Genomic DNA, 18662 nt, shown 5'->3' with positions numbered 1-18662 from the left:
CTACCTAAATGTGTACTCTCTCTCGAGCAATATACACACTAAATAGTCACAGTTAATTGATGGTCATTCAATCAACAACAATAAACACGTAGTTGAACAAGTAGAGGAATCCAACGGCTCAATTATATAAAAACATAACAAGAATTTATCCTATAAAAGGTTCTATCAAAACTCTAGATAATAAATTAGCTATTCATAATAGTATGCAAAACTACAATACTAAAATTCATAACCATTAACGAAAATAGGAAGAAGGAAGTGAAAAACTCATAGAAGAATTCACCTTCTTGCTCCTAGCGTGTTCTTGCATCCTTAGGCCGAATCTCATCTCTAAAAATGCCCTCTTTAGTTGAATCTACCCTAAAATCGGCTCATCTTGTGCTTGGCAGCCTTTTTTTTCCTCCAAAATCGTGCCCCACCCTAGAATAACTCATTTGGGGAGTATTTATTTCAATCCCCAGACCAAATCCAGGTTGGGGGTTTTTAACCCGTGACTTTTAATTACCGTGCTATAAACCTCGCAAAGCCTGGTCTATAGCGCGGTGGACCTAGCTTAGACCTCGCGAAGCCTGGTCTATAGCGCAGTGGACCTGGCTATAGACCTCACGAAGCCTGGTCTATAGCGCGGTGGACCTGGCTATAGACCTCGCGAAGCCTGGTCTATAGTGCGGTGGACCTGGCTATAGACCTCGCGAAGCCTGGTCTGTAGCACGGTTTGGATACTTGATGCTTTTGTACTTTTTTCTTGTATTTTTATCCTCTTTTTGTGCAACTTTTGTTCGACGATTCCTTCTGATGTTCCTATACATAAAACAATCTAATTTAGCTCAAATGTCGCACAATAACTCATTAGAACAACAAAATATAAGGTGAGTAATGTGCTAAAAGTATAACATTTTGGTCTCACATCAAAAAGCCATTCCATTTTGATAAAAGACCCACACTCATATTCCATATTTTTTGGTTATAAGAAGAGCGATCTAAAAATAGAAATAAGAGTAGTGGGGACGATATTATGAAATCATATTCTCGTCCATCTTTTTCAATGATTATCCTCTCCAATTCTAGCTCTTTTTTCTTTTAGGGACAAGTTCATTTTCATTCACTCGATATGCCAATTGCCAAGTGTGAAGCAACTTTACGATCCAATGACTTCCTAAGAATCAGATAACAAAATGCAAATTAGAATAAGCTGATGGATCCAAGTAGCGACATGTTCCAATCGAAAGGAATTGCATGTATGCTAGAAAGACGTATAGGCAAACCTTTTTTTGTGATCATACAAATTGCTTTTCATAACTTTTCTTTCCACATGCATAGATTGCAATCTAACCAACATTCTAACTTTATCGAACCGAGAATCAGTCTTTTGATCCTCCTTGAACCTACTCTTGTCTTTGAATTAAGCTTTGGTTGATGCAGACCGCAGATGTTGAAAGATCAGTTGACACTAGATAAGAAAGGTTTTCAATTGAAGATCTCGAACGTGTTCTGAAGTTACTTTAGGATTTGGTTTTTGATCTAGTCGATGTTTTGGCATCTTAAATCAAGGTGACTCTAAATTTAAGTTTGCCTACCTCTCAAGTTACAGAGATATGAGAGGGGCTTCAGAACCGTAATTCAAGCTAGAAACCACGCATATCAATTTAGGTAAGTGGTGACAATAAAAAGTCTTTTAAGCGTGAGGGGCAATGAGTGAGATAGGATAAAATAGTATTCGAATTAGGATGGATTGAGGAGGCCCTATGTACTCTGCCATTTTATTGGTGGTGGTCAGAGAAAAAAACCATTCATTAAACCTTTTGGAGCTGGATACAAGTGTTGTTTGAAAATATTTTCAAAAATTATTTGTAGAGGGTATATATCACGCTAAATATACATAGAGCAATAATGTTATGATATATATATATATATATACTGAACTACATTATCACATGACGCCTACACTGCTTCATGAAAGTGAAACCAATAAGTAATAGTCTTATATACCCAGCCTTTGTAGAATTTCGAAACTGTATGTTATTTCTTTGCATGTTAAGAGATAATATTGTAATCCAAGAACATAGCAAAACAAATAAGCAATCACAATTAAATTTGAAGAAGCATCACTAAGAACAATTCATAAACAATAATGCCATGTAATTAAGTGCCTGCAAATTCACCTCACACACTATAAATTAGTAGTATGAGAAGCACACATGAATTAATAAACTAATATTTAGAGCATAGATAATAATATCAAGATAAATTAAAGAGCACCCACTATGCTCTTGGATTCAATGTGATATGAACGTAACTCATCTTCTATAAGAGAAATATGAGTATAAGAAGCAATAGGGGATACAAAGTAGTGTTGGGATTGGAAGTTGGTGTAGGGAAATGGAGGAAAAAAATGTGAAGGGAAAGTGAGTTGTTCCCTTATGCTTTGGAAAGAGCAATTGTCCCGCATTGGTAGTGGAAAAAAAGGGGAATGTGCTTATATTAAGAAGAAAAACAAATTAGTGTTAAATGGGTTGGAAAGAAGGTAAGCATTGCGCCGTCGTCGCTGCTCGGCTCCACTTCGGGTATCGGATTTGGTTAACGCTTGATTGATTAATTTTTTTGGACAAAATTTCTTTCAATTATTTAATTAATTAAATGTTCGCCTGTTCCAACAACCATGGCTGTTTCTGAAAGGTTGTAAATTTTCAGAAAATGGCTATAAATTCGCTATTGATCCCAGAATTTTTCCTTACGAAATTTTCTGAACTTCTTCTTCTTCTGCACTAGTAAAATCCAGTGTGATTTACAACCATTAAGTGGTTCGCAGTTCACCAACGTTTTAGGTACCGATACTCTGGTGAGTTAAATCGTTCTATCCTGGGAGGATAATATTCCAACACCTCGGGTACTTGAGGGGAATAATTTTCTTAAGGACACACTATGCATTCAGTGAGCTCGATTTCATTTCGAAAATTATTTTCTCATTCTGGTTTCTTACTATTTTCAGTTTCTGCCTTATTTCTGCTTTTCTTGTTTCTGTTTTATGTTACAAAAATTTACCGTTTCATAATATTATAGTTTAATACAGATTGAATAACAATCTTAAGAAAATTACTTTTATACTTTAATCTGTATTTTGTTTTCTGGAGATTAAAATATTTGTGATTTTTTACTGCTTCTGAATTTTCTATTTCTGATTTGAACATATAAAAACTTCATCGGAGTATTAAAATTCAGAAACGATTTGAAGAACATAAAAACTTCATCGTTTTCTTGTGAAACGGTATATAAAAACTTTGATTTTTATTTATTAAAATGTACTGTTTATTATTAATTACAATATTGTTTACTATTTTTAATTTCTGCCATTAATTGAATTGTTCTGTTGTTGACAGTGAGAAATGGTAGTTGCAAATAGAAATCCTTTTGCGACTGTTGCGGCAACGACAATAGCCTCGTCAAGCCGAACTGTTGTGTCACCGGCCGAAAAATCAAAAAACAATTCTAGAGCTAACTTCAAAGGATGGCAGCAAAGGGTGTTCTTTTGGCTTACCACACTTGGTATGCAGAAATTTACCAGTGAAGACCCTCCAGCGCCTGCCGCCGACATGCCAGACAATGAAAAACTTATGATTGATGAGGCGTGAAAACATGCAGATTTTCTTTGCAAAGGCTACATCCTAAATGCTTTGGAGGATGATTTGTACAATATCTGCAGTGCTATGAAAATGAGCCTCAAACATTCTTGCTTGAAAATGAGCCTCAAACGTTCAAAGCAGCTATGTCATTTTCTGATTCAGCATTTTGAAAAAAGGCAGACAATAGTGAGGTTCAATCAATTTTGGATAATTATATATGGGAATTGGTTGATCTTTCTCCAGAAAATAAGCCTTTAGATTCGAAATGAATTTTTAAGAGGAAAATGAAAGTTGATGGCACTATTGACAATATAAGGCAAGACTTGTTATCAAAGGTTATAGACAAAAGGAAGGCCTTGATTACTTTAGCACTTACTCGCCAGTAACGAGGATAACACTATTAGGGTGTTAGTGGCACTGAAAGCTGTGTATGGTCTTGAAATTCATCAAATGGATGTTAAAACAACTTTCTTAAATGGAAAATTAGAGGAAAGTTTTTACATGGAACAACCTGAGAGTTTTTGTGGTTCCTGGTAAAGAAAAGAAAGCGCGCAAACTTGTTAAGTCGCTTTATGGACTTAAACAAGCACCCAAACAATAGCATGCTAAATTTGACCAAACAATGCTTTCAAATGGTTTTAAAATCAACGAGTGTGACAAATGTGTTTACATTAAAAACACTCCAGGTCATGAAGTCATTGTTTGTTTATATGTTGATGACATATTTATAATGAGCAAAGATATGGGAGATATAAATGCTACTAAGCGCATATTGGCTAGAAAATTTGACATGAAAGACTTAGGAGTTGCTGAGGTGATCTTAGGAATTAGAATTCACAAGACTCCACAATGTCTAGCATTATCACAGTTTCACTACATTGAAAACGTACTTGACAAGTTCAAATATTTAGATTTCAAGATTGCCAAGATTCCAATTGATGTGAGTTATGCACTTCAAAAAAATGAAGGTGAAAATGAGTCACAACTGGATTATGCAAGAGTATTGGAAAGTTTGATGTATATCATGAATTGTACGCGCCCAGATATAGCAAGTGCTATTAGAAAACTGAGCTAGTTTACAAGTAATCCCAATCAAATACATTGAATGGCAATGAAACGAGTTTTAGGGTATCTGAAACATACCCAAGACTATGCTCAGCATTATAACAAATATCCCTCCGTGATTGAGGGATGTAGTGATGCAAATTGGATCACCGGATCATCTGAAGTTAAATTCATGAATGGATATGTTTTCACAATTGGGGGTGGAGCAGTGTCTTGAAAATCATCCAAAGAAACGTACATCGCCTGTTCTATGATGGAATCTGAATTCATAACTTTAGACAAGGTCGGTGAAGAATCTGAATGGCTCCGAAATTTCTTGGACGATATTCAATTTTGGCCCAAACCTTTAGCACCCATACGTATAAATTGTGATAGTCAAGTGGCAATAGGTAGGCCAGGAAGAATTATGTATAACGAAAAATCTCGTCACATACGACGGAGACACAATACCATTAGATAACTACTCTCTAGTGGTGTTATTACGATTGACTACGTGAAGTCAGGAGATAACGTGTCATATCCACTTACAAAAGGCCTATCTAGAGAGACAGTTGAAAGATCATCGAAGGGAATAGGGTTGAAGCCTAAGACAAGTCATCACGATGGTAATTCTACCTAGCAGATTGGAGATCCCAAGAGTTAGGTTCAAAGAGATCAAACAAATTTATGAATGACGATTCAACATTGTCAAATAACTCAACTCATTCTTGTGATGAAGACAATGTTTAGGAATCACGGTAAAACAGTAAGGTTTTTTGATGAGTCAATAAAGCTTAAAGTTTTTTATTGATTTGCTAAGTCTTGCAGGAAATGACCAGATAATGTGTCTGTAGGACTACACGTTTAGAAATCAGCTATCTGGATGTGAAGTGTAAGCTGCCTCAAGGGGAATGAAAGTAAAGGCCTATTCCCTAAGCACTCATGAAATCAGACGGTGTTCATATCTGAAACGAATATAACCGTGAGAATCATAGATGGTTAAGGGTTGATTGTGTGACTTATGTTGTCTAGGTATACAACAAATCTTGACGGTTCAAAGATATCAAATCTATCGATTGACCGCGTATATCCGATATAAGTTCACTATGAAAAGTTCAAAGGAAAACCTACTTATCCAGATGCAATTAATCCTTGCTTGCAAATTACACATTCGTCTGTGCATTCATTTATCTTATAGCCATTCCCCATTTTATGTGGGGGATTGTTGGGATGGAAAGTTGGTAAATGGGAAATGGAGGAAAGAAATGTGAAGGGAAAGTGAGTTGTTCACTTATACTTTGAAAAGAGCAATTGTCCCTAATTGGTAGTGGAAAAAAAGAGAATGTGCTTATATTAAGAAAATACTTTTCTTGGTGTTAAATGGGTTGGAAAGAAGGTAAGCCTCGCGCCGCCATCGTCGTCGCTCAGCTCGGCTCGGCTTCGGCTTCGGATTTGGTCAAAGATCGATTGATTGATTCATCTTTTTAGACAAAATTTCTTTCAATTATTTAATTAATTCCCGAAATATTTTAAATGTTTCCGCCTGTTCCAACAACCATGGCTGTTTCTGAAAGGTTGCAAATTTTCAAAAGCAGCGCCAGAAAATGGCTATAAATTCACTACTGATCCCAGAATTTTTCCTTACGAAATTTTCTGAACTTCTTCTTCTTCTTCTTCTTCTGCACAAGTAAAATCTAGTGTGGTTTACCACCATTAAGTGGTTCGCAGTTCACCAACTTTTTAGGTACCGATACTCCGGTGAGTTAAATCGTTCTATCACGAGAGGATAATATTCCAACACCTCGGGTACCTGAGAGGAATAATTTTTTTAAGAACACGCTGTGCATTCAGTGGGTACAATTTCATTCCGAAAATTATTTTCTGATTCTAGTTTTTAACTATTTTCAGTTTCTGCCTTATTTCTATTTTTCTTGTTTCTGTTTTATGTCGCAGAAATTTACTGTTTCATAATATTATAGTTTAATACGGATTGAATAACAAGTGGCTTGTTGGTGCGCAGGTGAAACTTAAGAAACATGTGAGAATATATTTATATTGAGATAAATCATGAGATGAGAGAACAACTTGAATTTTCATGCTATACGTACATTACACTACTCTTAAGTAGAAATTTATTCTAACTAGTGTTCATACCGAACATATTAACTTACAATGGTTAAGTGACTTAATTAGGCGAGAATACATACTAGGCAACCATTATTATGTGAAAGAAGTCCATGTACAAGCATATATAATATATTGATTGATTGATTTGGTGTGATTATTGGGGATTGATTGATTTGGTGTGATTATTGGGTGAAGGAAAATTTTTATTGCGTAAAATACATTACACCTACAAAAAATCATAAAAGCACTTTCGAAAAATACATTTTTTTAAAAAAAATTAAAATTACTCATTTCATCTATCGTCATTTAAGATGAGAATTGCAATTTTATGTTATATGAAAGGGTTTTCTATTTATTTAATGAACGTGAATACTAGAAACATTATTATTTTTATTTGACATCTTTAAAATAAAATACCAAAAAAAATTGAATTGATTCGACACCACAAATAAATCGATAATAATGATGGACCACGATGACTATTAGTGATGAAAGTGGATAGTGTAATGCAAAATGCCATATTTGTAAAAATTCTTAAATGGATAACAATAAATATAATATTTAAATGATATTAATACTTTATTATAAATTTTAATTATTCAGATTTATAAGTGGTTGTAAACTAAAAAAATAAATATACTTTAAGGATTGAAAAATAAATTTTAGACCTTCATTCATTGAGCGCAAATAAATGATTCCTATAACTTCCATCCCATAAAGTTCAAATGGTCTTTTTGAAAATCAAGACTAGTTTAGGGGTATTTATGTAAACTCTTAAAAAGGTCAAAATAATAGATATGCATTACGTACATTCATATATCCGGATATGCACTATCTATAAGTTTCAAAAAGTGTATAGAATCCTACTAACTTCCTATCTAACGGCTGCAAAAATCCACTAAAGGACCACTACCTTCATCTACACCGTCAAAAGCAAAAAATATCAAAAAGAAAGCAGAAAAGAATTTAATTCAGAAAAAAGAAAAATAATCTCAATTTTCTCGAATCCAAAAACCTCTCTCAAAATTCTCTATGGAGCCGAATCATGAAACTAGTGGACTCAGCTCTTACTTCCACCACCACCAACCACCACCACAACCACCGCAAAACCCTAACCCCACCACCAATGGAATTGTGCAAAACAACTCCACTAACAATTCCGCCGCCGCTACCACCGCCGCTGCTTCTCACATGGTGTACACTGGTTCACTGCCGTCCGCCGCCGTGTCGCCGCCGATGGAAAGCGTGAAGAGAAAGCGAGGGAGGCCCAGAAAATATAGCACACCGGAGCAAGCTGCCGCTGCTAAACGGCTCTCTTCGGCTTCGGCTCCGCCCAAAAAGCGGGATCATGCTTTGAGCCGTTGTGCTGGAGCTGACGCCGCTGGTGGTTCTTCTAAGAAATCCCAATTGGCCGCTCTGGGTGAGTCCCGCTGTCTATCACGCTCCTGCACGCGCCGCCACGGAATTTTAAAAATCTGTTCTTTGGCGTTTATATTCATCTGTTAGAATTTAGAATGTGTTTGAAAGTAATATAGTAGTATACCGCATTATATGCGGGAGGGGCATATGGGCACATGCTTATATCCGTATCTATGCTTTTCTATTTTTTATTTTCTGCCATAGTTTATTGGATACTTTATTCTTGTGTTGGACCTCCTACTTCTCCACCTTTTTTTCCCATTCCTTAAACTAAGGTTTTTAAAAAGAGATGTTTGCATGGTTTGTATGCAGTAGAAAATATTTTACCTTGTCCATGTTACCCCCTTCTTATCAATAGCTTTGCTGGTTAATAGAGGAAAAAATTAGTAATATTTAAATAAAAAATCAAGTGTAGAGGCAGAATACGGGGCTGTCTGCAGCCACCAGTGAAGTAGTAAACAAAGAGTCAATCTAAGAGATTTGCAAAGCATTACAAGTTTGTTGCCTTTTGTTTTATATGGGCTCGTGCTCTGGGGGGGGGAGGCTGTGTAATTGGAAGAGCTTAAATTAGTTTTTGCTTCATATATTATATTGAGCTAGTTGACTCTGTTGCCCAATGTTTAAAAGTCCTAATTACGATTGATAAAAGAAGAGGGCCAGTTTTACTCTAATTTCTCCTATTGGTTTATGCAGGTAATGCTGGACAAGGTTTTTCACCTCATATCATTAATGTGTCTACTGGAGAAGTATGTTCAGAATTTTTCTTCCAGATTCTCTATTAGCTCCTCTGATTATGCAAAGTTTACTGTGCTTGAATCAGCGATAAATGATTCCTCTCATATACTTTATCTGTTTTTGATAGATAGTTTCACTTTACGTATCTAGTTAATTCTCAAATAGATAGTTAATTCCTTGAAGGAAAAGCAGTTTTTCTTTTTGATCAAATAAATTGGATAGGGATCAAATAAATTGGAATGGATAAAAAGGACAGTAATCCATAAATTGTACTGGGTGAAGTTATAGGTGTTGGGACATTGGATTTCTGGAAGATTGGAGCTATTATTTGAATATCCAACTGATGATACTTCTATTACACTAACTAAAGCACCTCCTATAATCTAGATGGTCTAGCTTGCTTATGTCCACTTCTTTTTTATGACGTGCTTACGCCTTTCCTTTATTTAGCTTGCCCTCATTTCATTTTGCTGTGGTAACTTGTAGACATCATAATTGATGTTTTTAGGCTATATAAATTGGTTCCACTTAAGTCCATTTATTGTACCTCTTTGGGAAGGGAAGAAGTTTATGTTGAAAGGTTATCCTTTATGCTCAACGTTTCCTCTTTTACTGATGCGTGGAGCGTGTTACTCTTCTCATTTATGATTTTTTGACACTACGGCTTTGTTACTTCTTTTCCTCTTTTATTCGAGCAGGGTTGTTCTCTTTTTATTTCCTTTTGCATTTAAGAACTGAACTACATAGCTTGATTCGCTAATTCATTTCTTCTCCCTATACAGAAACAATTATGGAATATGGATTATTTTCTCTAAACAGTTAATATTGGATGGATATTTTATATGATAGAACACTTGCTTATACAATTATTTGTGTGCAAACCTTTCGCATTTCTTATATGGTTAAAACTTATTAAGTGTGAACAAGATACAAACCCAAGAGGAAGTTAATGATACCATGTATAAGGGTCATATGATTAAAACCATATATAATGGATATCAATTGTTGGTTCCTGCCTGAGCATTATTTGTTTAAACATATTTAAACTCCTTGTTGGTATATCTTTGTACTGATGACAATAATATTGTCCTAGGTTTATTAGAAGTTTGGTTTTAATTGGAAAACTGAATTAGGTTTATTTTTTCTAGGATCAGTTCTAATGTGTACATCGATATTTTTTAAAAGAAAATTCCCTGATGTGACAAAAGCTCGAGCTTAAAATTTCTCCGATGTAATGTTGTTATAGCATATAACTCAGATAAAATTGCCTGTGGGAAATTCAGCATCTCCTGCTAATTATGCCAACATTCAAAAAATTTGGCAAATTCTGGATCTTGTGGCTACCAACTTAGATATAGAAAATTCAGCTAGGAACATACCTATAACCTATCTAAAGTACTAGTTTCACTCTTTTTATTTTTAAATCAAGAAAGTACTAGCTTCTCTTTTTTAGGATTCTTGGTGAAAATTGAATATGAGCTATGGTGCACAGCCTCAGAAGGGAGAAAGGATAAATTGATTTTTCTGGTCTTCTACTCTATTGATAGTCTGTGAAAGATGGAAAAGCATTATCTTATTATAATTATCACATAGCACAAAGTGAAGATAGGAAAACAGCTAGCCTTATAATCATCTGTTCCTTTTGTTATTAAAGGGAATTTCTGGTTTGTTCTCCTTTTCACTTGCTAATTGTATATGTTATAAAGAAGAGAGAGACCCATAAAAGAAGGTAATAGAGAAGAGAGATTGATACTTTAAGAGAATATTGTTTTTTCTTCTCATGCTAAATCAAATATAATTGCAGTTTAAGTGCCTTTTGATTTGGTTTAGTTGCTACCTCTCATGTTCTCTTCTTTTCTCTTGCTTCACTTGTCATTACTTATGCCAATAGCAAAGATCTTTTTGAAGATATCCCCATCTCCAAAATCTTTGTAGTACTATGAGTTCTCAGATATTCGCCTTTTCCAGAGTCTTTGTGTTCCATGTTACTCTTGCAGTTCAACTGGAATGCTTTTGGTTTATGTTCCTTCTGACCTCAGTAACTGGTTGTAATAAGAAATGTTTGCGTTCCATTTTCCTCTTCGGGTTTTATCAATTGATATTAAGTCAAGAGTGATGTTCCATTACAGTGTTTGCATGGCATCTGATCTATGTAGAAGTACTGTCCATGGTTAATTTCTTGTTGCACCAACTTAAATGTGCCTTTAGTATCATCTCTTTCTGTATGCTGAGCATATCAAACTGATTTCTGTCTCTTTTTTATCAAACCCGTGATGTTGATGATTAGTTGTCACAGATATATGATTCAGGGTTTTTAGTCCTTTACTATCCATTCATTGTTCATCAGAATATGTAGTAATAGTTTTTCCTTAACATGCATGGCAGTTTCAATGGTACATCACCTTTCCTAATTATCTTCACTGCATTGGAGGTGTACTTACTGACTACGTTTGTATTTGTCTGCCATTTTATGCTTATGCTTTTTCCATAATTCACTTAACAGGATGTCGGTCAGAAAATCATGATGTTCATGCAACAAAGCAAATACGAACTATGCGTATTATCAGCATCTGGCTCAATCTCTAATGCCTCTCTGCGTCAGCCAGCAACATCTGGAGGAAGTATTACATATGAGGTAGAAAATTTCTTACTGATGTGGTTGGCAATGGGAAGCACTGAGTTTGCAGACAGACATAGGTCTAGAGCAGAATAAAGAAGATACAAGAATTAATCATATAGTGAAGGAAATTTGCTGCTTTTCTGTTCTGCATGCTTTCAACTCTAATTCTATTGTTTTGGTTGTGCGTCATTGTTGTTGATTGAATTTATCCAAAAAATTAACTGTTGTTGATTGGAATCAGGATGACTTGCAAAAATATACTGAGAATAGGACACATCAAATCAAGAGTGATATTGTTAAGAGTCCCCATACCGTCCCTGAATTTCGTAAATTCCCATGGGGTTCTTAATTGACTTCTACACATGTTTCACACACAGCTTAAATTTTCGTAATCTTACTGGAATCTAAGCCATTGTGAAGCTTTACATTTTATGTTGTGGTTTTTGATTAAAAATGAGAGAGGGGAAGGTTCTTCTAGAAGTGTAAAGTCTCGTCCCCCCCCCCCCCAAACCCCCAACCCCCAAGAATGATCAAACAATGCTATCACCCCTAATACAAGCAAAGTAGTAGTACATCTACTATGTGTTTTATTTTTCTTTCTTTGGAGGTGAAACTTAGTTTAATATTAGTCCAACTTTCTTACCCTGTAACTCTTTTGCCTTACTTTTTTTCTTTTCTTTTAGTAGTGTGAAACCTCTTTTGCGTTACTTTAACTCTTTGTTCCTTCTTTTCGAGGAAGTAAGACTTAACTATTTGTTCCTATATAGCCCTATTTTCTCTTTTGTTGTTCAAGCACAATTATGTAGTCTTATGGCAACGGTCATAACTTAGTTATGACCAAATACTTTGTACTTATATTGAGATGCCACAATGAAAAATATATCAAGCATACCAGATATTCCAATAAAGAACATAGGGCTAGCATTCTCTGGTCATTTTTCTGTTTTAGAGATAGTGGTCGGTCTTACTTCTAGGACCATAATATCTTCACAATGCTCACCAAACAAATAAGAGGAAGAGGATTTAATATTTGAAATGTTTAATTTATATCAGAGATATGTCAATTGACACTTGAACACATCTACTATTTGCCCAATGTCCAAGAAAGACCAGCTTAATATTTGGTCTTAGTCTTTAGCATGTAAACAACACATTTTTGAGATGCCTAAATAGTATCCATGCTTTATCAGTAGGATGTAGAACAGCCTAGCAGGGTCTCCCGTTACCCTTTTCCGTTTTACAGTTATAGTAAGCTGCCATTAACATCATTCTATGCCAGAGGATCACCACTCCAGCCTGTCATAAGAGAACATATTCAAAATTCAATGGTCTTTTGTTGCATTTTTCCTGTCAATGAGGTATACAGCACAGTTATACAACTTTGTATTACTTCATGCCAGGGGCGATTTGACATTCTCACTCTTTCTGGATCTTATGTACGCACTGAGATTGGAGGCAGAACCGGTGGGCTTAGTGTGTGTCTGGCAAGTACAGACGGTCAAATTATTGGAGGTGGAGTAGGTGGTCCCTTGATAGCTGGAGGCCCAATTCAGGTTTTCTACTTTCAAGAATATTATAAGTTCTTATTATGATCTTAGATATCAACAAAATTAATTAAGATATTGATCTTCAGATTATCTTATCTGAGATTAGAGAAAAAAAATCTGTTAATGGGACCAAGCTGACTGAACAGTTGGCATGCTTTCTTACTGATAACTGCGTACCTAACTTGAGACTCATTCTGTTTCTTCATTTCTTCTTGTTTTTATTACCTTTTGCTTTGTCCACGAATGAAGTAGTTGGTGAAGCATCTGTCCGTGTAAAAGGTTGAAGTTTTCTCGTGGTAAACAAGTCACAACTAATATACTTTAAAAAAAAAACAGTTAAAAATCACAACTAATATGTACAAGTCCAAATGACCGAAATGTATCCTTGACTATCTCGCAATAAAGGAAAGACTCATTTAAAAACAAGAAGTGGTGATACTTACCAAAGAAGGACAACAAGCAGTGATCAATCTATTTAATTTGCTTGTGAAATATCAGATCTTTTCTTTTCTTTTGTCACTTTAAGTTCCTACTTTCTGACAGCTTGTTATTGACTGTGTTGGTAGGTGATTGTTGGCTCATTTTCAGTTGACTCAAAAACTGGGGGAGTAAAGAATGATATTTCCCAGCAAATTGGTGGGTCACCAATGTCAAATGTAGGCTTTCGCTCGGTGGTCGATTCTTCTCATCAAAATATGGGCGGAGGTCAGTTTATGATGCAGTCTCGTGGTATGCAACCATCGCCTTTACATTCAACTGAATGGAGGGTTAGCACCGGTCAGGGCATGCACCAGTCTCCAGAAAATGGGGACTATGACCACCTTCAAGACTAGGCAAAACGTATCGTGTTAGGAGTAGTGTGAAAAACTTTCCTAAGTTATAGGTTCTGTTGGAAGAGAATATACAAACTCTTTACATTGTACAGGTTAGCAACACCTCCTCTAGTGTCTTTTTTTTCGCAGATGAAAACTGCTTCCAAATGCACTGATGTATGGACCTCAAGAATTTTTCCTACATTGCTCTGGATTACCTTGCTGTCTTTGTGCTTTAGGGTTATCTAAACTTTTTGTTCATTGGGGATGTATATCACTATGATTTACTGACTTGTGTATACTGGTTAAAAAAGAGGTTGATTAGGTCTGAGTTACCTAGTTGCCTTAAACCTATATATCATACCAAGTCTGTACTTATTCTCACAAGGGAGTAGTGGGTATGTCTCTTAACATAGCCACTTGGTTACTTATCTGTCTACTAGTGAGTTTAGATAGTTGTATTATGCCCTTTGCTTGGACGGCTTGCTTTTATTCGGGCTTTATTAGCAGTTGGATTGAGCTAGCTTGCACGCACTCTTACTACCATCTCTGATCTCACTAGCACAGTTAGATCAAACTGTAGACTTTAGCTATTATTTATACAATCCACACTTGGGAATCTCCGGATCTAGGGGTGCCAATGGATATTTAAAAATTGACAAAACCGACTGAACTGTATTGTACCGTACCGAATCAATTTTCCGGTTTCTTCTAATAAAGTTGTAGGTTTTAAATATAAATTTATAACCGTACCGATAATTAGGGTAAGTTTTTTATTTTATGTAAATAAACTGAATAAATATCGAACGGTATCGAATAAATTTACATGTGAAAATATATTTATATATTAAGTTAAAAAATAATTAAGCATTAAATTTTTTTTTTTGGGCCTTTGAATTATGAAAAAGATTACAAGTCAACAAGTAACTAAACTCAAAATTCTAATTCTCAAATATATCATGCACTCCTATTGAAGTAAAATTATTTTCAGTATATTCACTAGCAAGGCACAAGGTATTCAAGCGACTATGAGTAGCAAACTACAATGTATTGGATATGTTTCATTTCGTATAATTTAGATTTATTTTTTTGAATATTTAATTTTCTATAGACTTTATTTGGTACCGATATTAAAAAATAATCGAAAATTAACCGAACCGTACGATGGCGAAGAGAAACCGGCATGATTGGGACAATTTCGATAAGTCTAATTTTGAATATACACAATAGAATAACCAAAAAATTAATTTAAAATAAATTTTATAAAATAATAAACTGAATCGAACAAGTTGTACCTATGCTTAGATTTCGGATGAGCTTTGTTGTGTGACAGTAGAGGCCGCTGATCTCATGTGGCAACTGGCTGGAAAATTCTCCTGAGGCCATTGGAATGAGGACCACACTTTTACTAAGCCCCCTAGTTTATATTGTTTATTACACACGTCTCAATGTGTATATTTAAGTTTTTACATTTCCATATTACCCTTGTACTTTTGTCAATTGTTACAAATGTTTAAAGGACAATTTAATTGGAAAATATCAATTATCAGTTTTAAAAATCCCAGTTGGTAATAAATTCATTTGAAGTTTTGATTTTGTAATTAGTATTCCTTTGACATAAGAAAAGAGTATTTTGGGAAATATGAACAAGAGAAAGGAGTATGCCTACAAAAGTTTTTGACGAAAAAATTAAGGGGATTTAATATATATTATATATATATAATAAAAAAGTTTATTAGCTATATAGTGTATTTTTTTAGTAAAGGGATATAAGGTGGCTCCGCCACTGATTTCGGAACCAAAATAATGAATTTGGGATTCAAGACACAAAAATAGGTGGAAAAAAACTTAGTGACCAAAATAAAGCGGATTAAGTGGGGTAGGGGATATCGACGAGGATGTCACACACCGTATTGGGGTAGGATGGATGAAGTGGAGGTTAGCATCTGGAGTCCTGTGTGACAAGAGAGTCACACCGATACTCAAAAGTAAGTTTTATAAAGCGGTGGTTAGACCGGCCATGATGTATGGGGCTGAGTGTTGGCCCGTCAAGAACTCACATATCCAGAAGATGAAAGTGGCAGAAATGAGGATGTTGCGGTGGATGTGCGGGCACACTAGGATAGATAAGATCAGGAATGATGATATCCGGGAGAAGGTGCATGTGACTCCCATTGATGACAAGATGCGGGAAGCGAGGTTTAGATGGTTCGGACATGTTCAGAGGAGAAGTCCAGATGCTCTGGTACGGAGGTGTGAGCAGCTGGTTGTGGATGACACAAGAAGAGGTAGAGGGCGACCTAAAAAGTATTGGGGAGAGGTGATCAGGCAGGATATGGCGAGGCTCCAGATTTCCGGGGACATGACACTTGATAGGAAGATGTGGAGGTCGAGTATTAGGGTTGTAGGTTAGGAGGTAGTTGAGTCGTGCCTTACTCGTACCATTGTGGGACTAGCCATTTAGGGTTTTTGTCTAAGATAGCTATTGGCAATGTTGTGGCTTACTATTTCGCTTTTCAGTGCATGTCCTATTTACTAACTATCGCTTTTGCTTTGCATCTTTCTTCTAGATTTTATGGTGTTCCTATTTTTCTTATGATTGTTGTGGTGATACTAATATTTACTAATATTGTCTCCCTTTGCTTTGCATCTTTCTTCTGGATTTCATGGTGTTCCTATTTATCCTATGATTGTTGTGATACTAATATTGTTTTCTTTTTGTCTTTTTATTTTTTTTTAGCCGAGGGTCTTTCGGAAACAGCCTCTCTACTCCTTCGGGGTAGGGGTAAGGTCTGCGTACACACTGCCCTCCACAGACCCCATTAGTGGGATTTTACTGGGTTGTTGTTGTTGTTGTTAAAGGGCGTTATACCTTAACAGTCGTTTGTCCGTTAAGGTATAGCGCCATTTAAAAGGGTGTTATACGTGAATATGAAAAGACGAGTAAGTATAGCGTCGTTTATTAAGGCGCTATACATATTTTGTGGGCCCACCAATAATTATTTTGCGCTTAAATGACATAACAATAATTCAAATGGGTATAACACCCTTATTTAAGGCGCTATACCTCAAAAAATTCGACCTCCCGGATTGGGCATTGCCTTATTTAAATACGTTAAAAATCCATTCAGAAAAAATCTCAAGTCTTGTTAAATTTTTCTTCGTTAAGTTATTTTTGTATTTTTTCATAATGTCCGAAGAGCGAAAAATTAGAGTTTCATTATATTTGTGGGTGAGGTTGTGGTGGCGAATAACTCAGTAAGCTATAGTTTATCTCCATAGTGTCATGTTAAGTTGCCACTTATAATAGAGTATGATAGATTGGTATTGTTGTTATGTAAAAAAATAAGTGTGAGCAAACGTACGGTGAACCTTAAAATAACCGGAAGATATCTGTATTCTGTCACTCCGCAAGAGGTTGCTTGTTATATTGAGTTTAACATCGAGGATGATGAAACTCTGAGTGATTTCTTTAGGACTCCGGATGAATACCAAGAATTTCTTTTGATAAAAATGTTGGAAATGTACGTCAAGGCTGAAGACGTTCGCAATAATGAGGTTGCGCAAAGCAGGGATATCCCTCAGTCATCGGGTGGTTATTTTGGAGCAGTTTTAGCCAAACAGGTTCCGACTGAAAGAGTTTGGCCTGATCTAAACTTATCTCCACGGGCCAATGAGGAGCGAGAAAATAATTTCTCTCCTACTTTACATGATCCACAAGACGAGTGGTAAACTTCAACTTTTCTTTGTGCTACGATGTTTATTTTTGTTGTATTGAATTTGTATTAACACTCATATATTCCACAGTGGGTACCGGTCATATATGAATTTTACTAGTTATGAACCAACGCCCAATTGGAATATGCGTAGTTCTGGTGTGTTGGATCATGGTGGTCCATCCGGGAGTCATCACCAACAGGATGATGTCCATCATGGGATGTCAACACATTACAATTTGTAAGTGAAGTGATATAGATATATGTAAAGTATTTATCAATTTGAGTAACTCACTATTTTGTTGGTTGTGCAGTGAAAACGAGCAACTTGGATGTCTTATCCTGACTCAATTGCCCGAAGACGACATATTTAATCGGGATCTGGCAGATGCACAGAGTCGGGAAGAGAACAGTGATTATGACAACAATGACGATGAGTCTGGAGATGACACACCCTTCCCTGATGATTATGATGATGAAGAGGAAGAGAATGTTGGACCTGATTTGACGAGGGAGCATGCTCCACCCCCGTTAGAATAAGAGTGTACGAGTCCCACGTGCCGTTTCATTCAAGGGAGACTCCCTACCTTGATCATTTGCCAAGTATGCCAGATGTGGATTCCCTCACAAGGGACACTAACGAAATTCGGACAACAATGTGGGATGAGTCTAGACCAATGGTGCTGTCAAAGGGCATGCTTTTTTCCGATAAAGCGCACCTAATCAGGGCAGTAAAAATGTACAGCGTAAAAGAGTGTTGTGAGATGGCGGTATGGGAGTAAACTCTGGATGTATACAAGGTTGTTTGCCGTAGATGGTTTACGGGTTGTATTTGGATGTTGCGTGCGAAGAAGAAGAAGAAAACAAATATGTGGGTTGTGGGTAAATACATTGGCACCCACAATTGTAAAATGGACACATTCAGTGAGAATCACTTCAACTTGATGTTGACTTGATTTCTCTTATCTTGATTCCACACATTGAAGCGTCCATAAGGTACAAGATCAAAGAGTGTATTACAT

The 18662-nt window shown here is 35.9% G+C and overlaps 1 protein-coding gene across 1 annotated transcript; it reads left to right on the top strand.

Annotated features, from left to right (window-relative positions):
* The first annotated feature begins 7664 nt into the window (after window positions 1–7664).
* Window positions 7665–14174, top strand: LOC104114792 (AT-hook motif nuclear-localized protein 14). Its single transcript, XM_009625323.4, has 5 exons — window positions 7665–8211; window positions 8904–8956; window positions 11449–11580; window positions 12966–13118; window positions 13679–14174. The coding sequence occupies exons 1-5, from the start codon at window positions 7824–7826 to the stop codon at window positions 13943–13945; spliced, it is 993 nt and encodes a 330-aa protein (XP_009623618.1). The 5' UTR covers window positions 7665–7823; the 3' UTR covers window positions 13946–14174.
* The last annotated feature ends 4488 nt before the right edge of the window (window positions 14175–18662 follow it).

The sequence above is a fragment of the Nicotiana tomentosiformis genome, chromosome 5 (assembly GCF_000390325.3).
Source record: "Nicotiana tomentosiformis chromosome 5, ASM39032v3, whole genome shotgun sequence".
Lineage (NCBI taxonomy): Eukaryota > Viridiplantae > Streptophyta > Magnoliopsida > Solanales > Solanaceae > Nicotiana > Nicotiana tomentosiformis.
Note: the sequence above shows the minus strand (reverse complement) of the source record. Positions and strands in the feature narration are given on the sequence as shown.

Excerpts from the sequence above, each read along its gene's own strand:
- LOC104114792 (XM_009625323.4), top strand. The coding sequence starts at position 7,824 with ATGGAGCCGAATCATGAAACTAGTGGACTCAGCTCTTACTTCCACCAC. Across the intron at positions 11,581-12,965 it reads GAGGAAGTATTACATATGAG|GGGCGATTTGACATTCTCAC; the intron begins GTAGAAAATTTC and ends ACTTCATGCCAG. Across the intron at positions 13,119-13,678 it reads TAGCTGGAGGCCCAATTCAG|GTGATTGTTGGCTCATTTTC; the intron begins GTTTTCTACTTT and ends CTGTGTTGGTAG.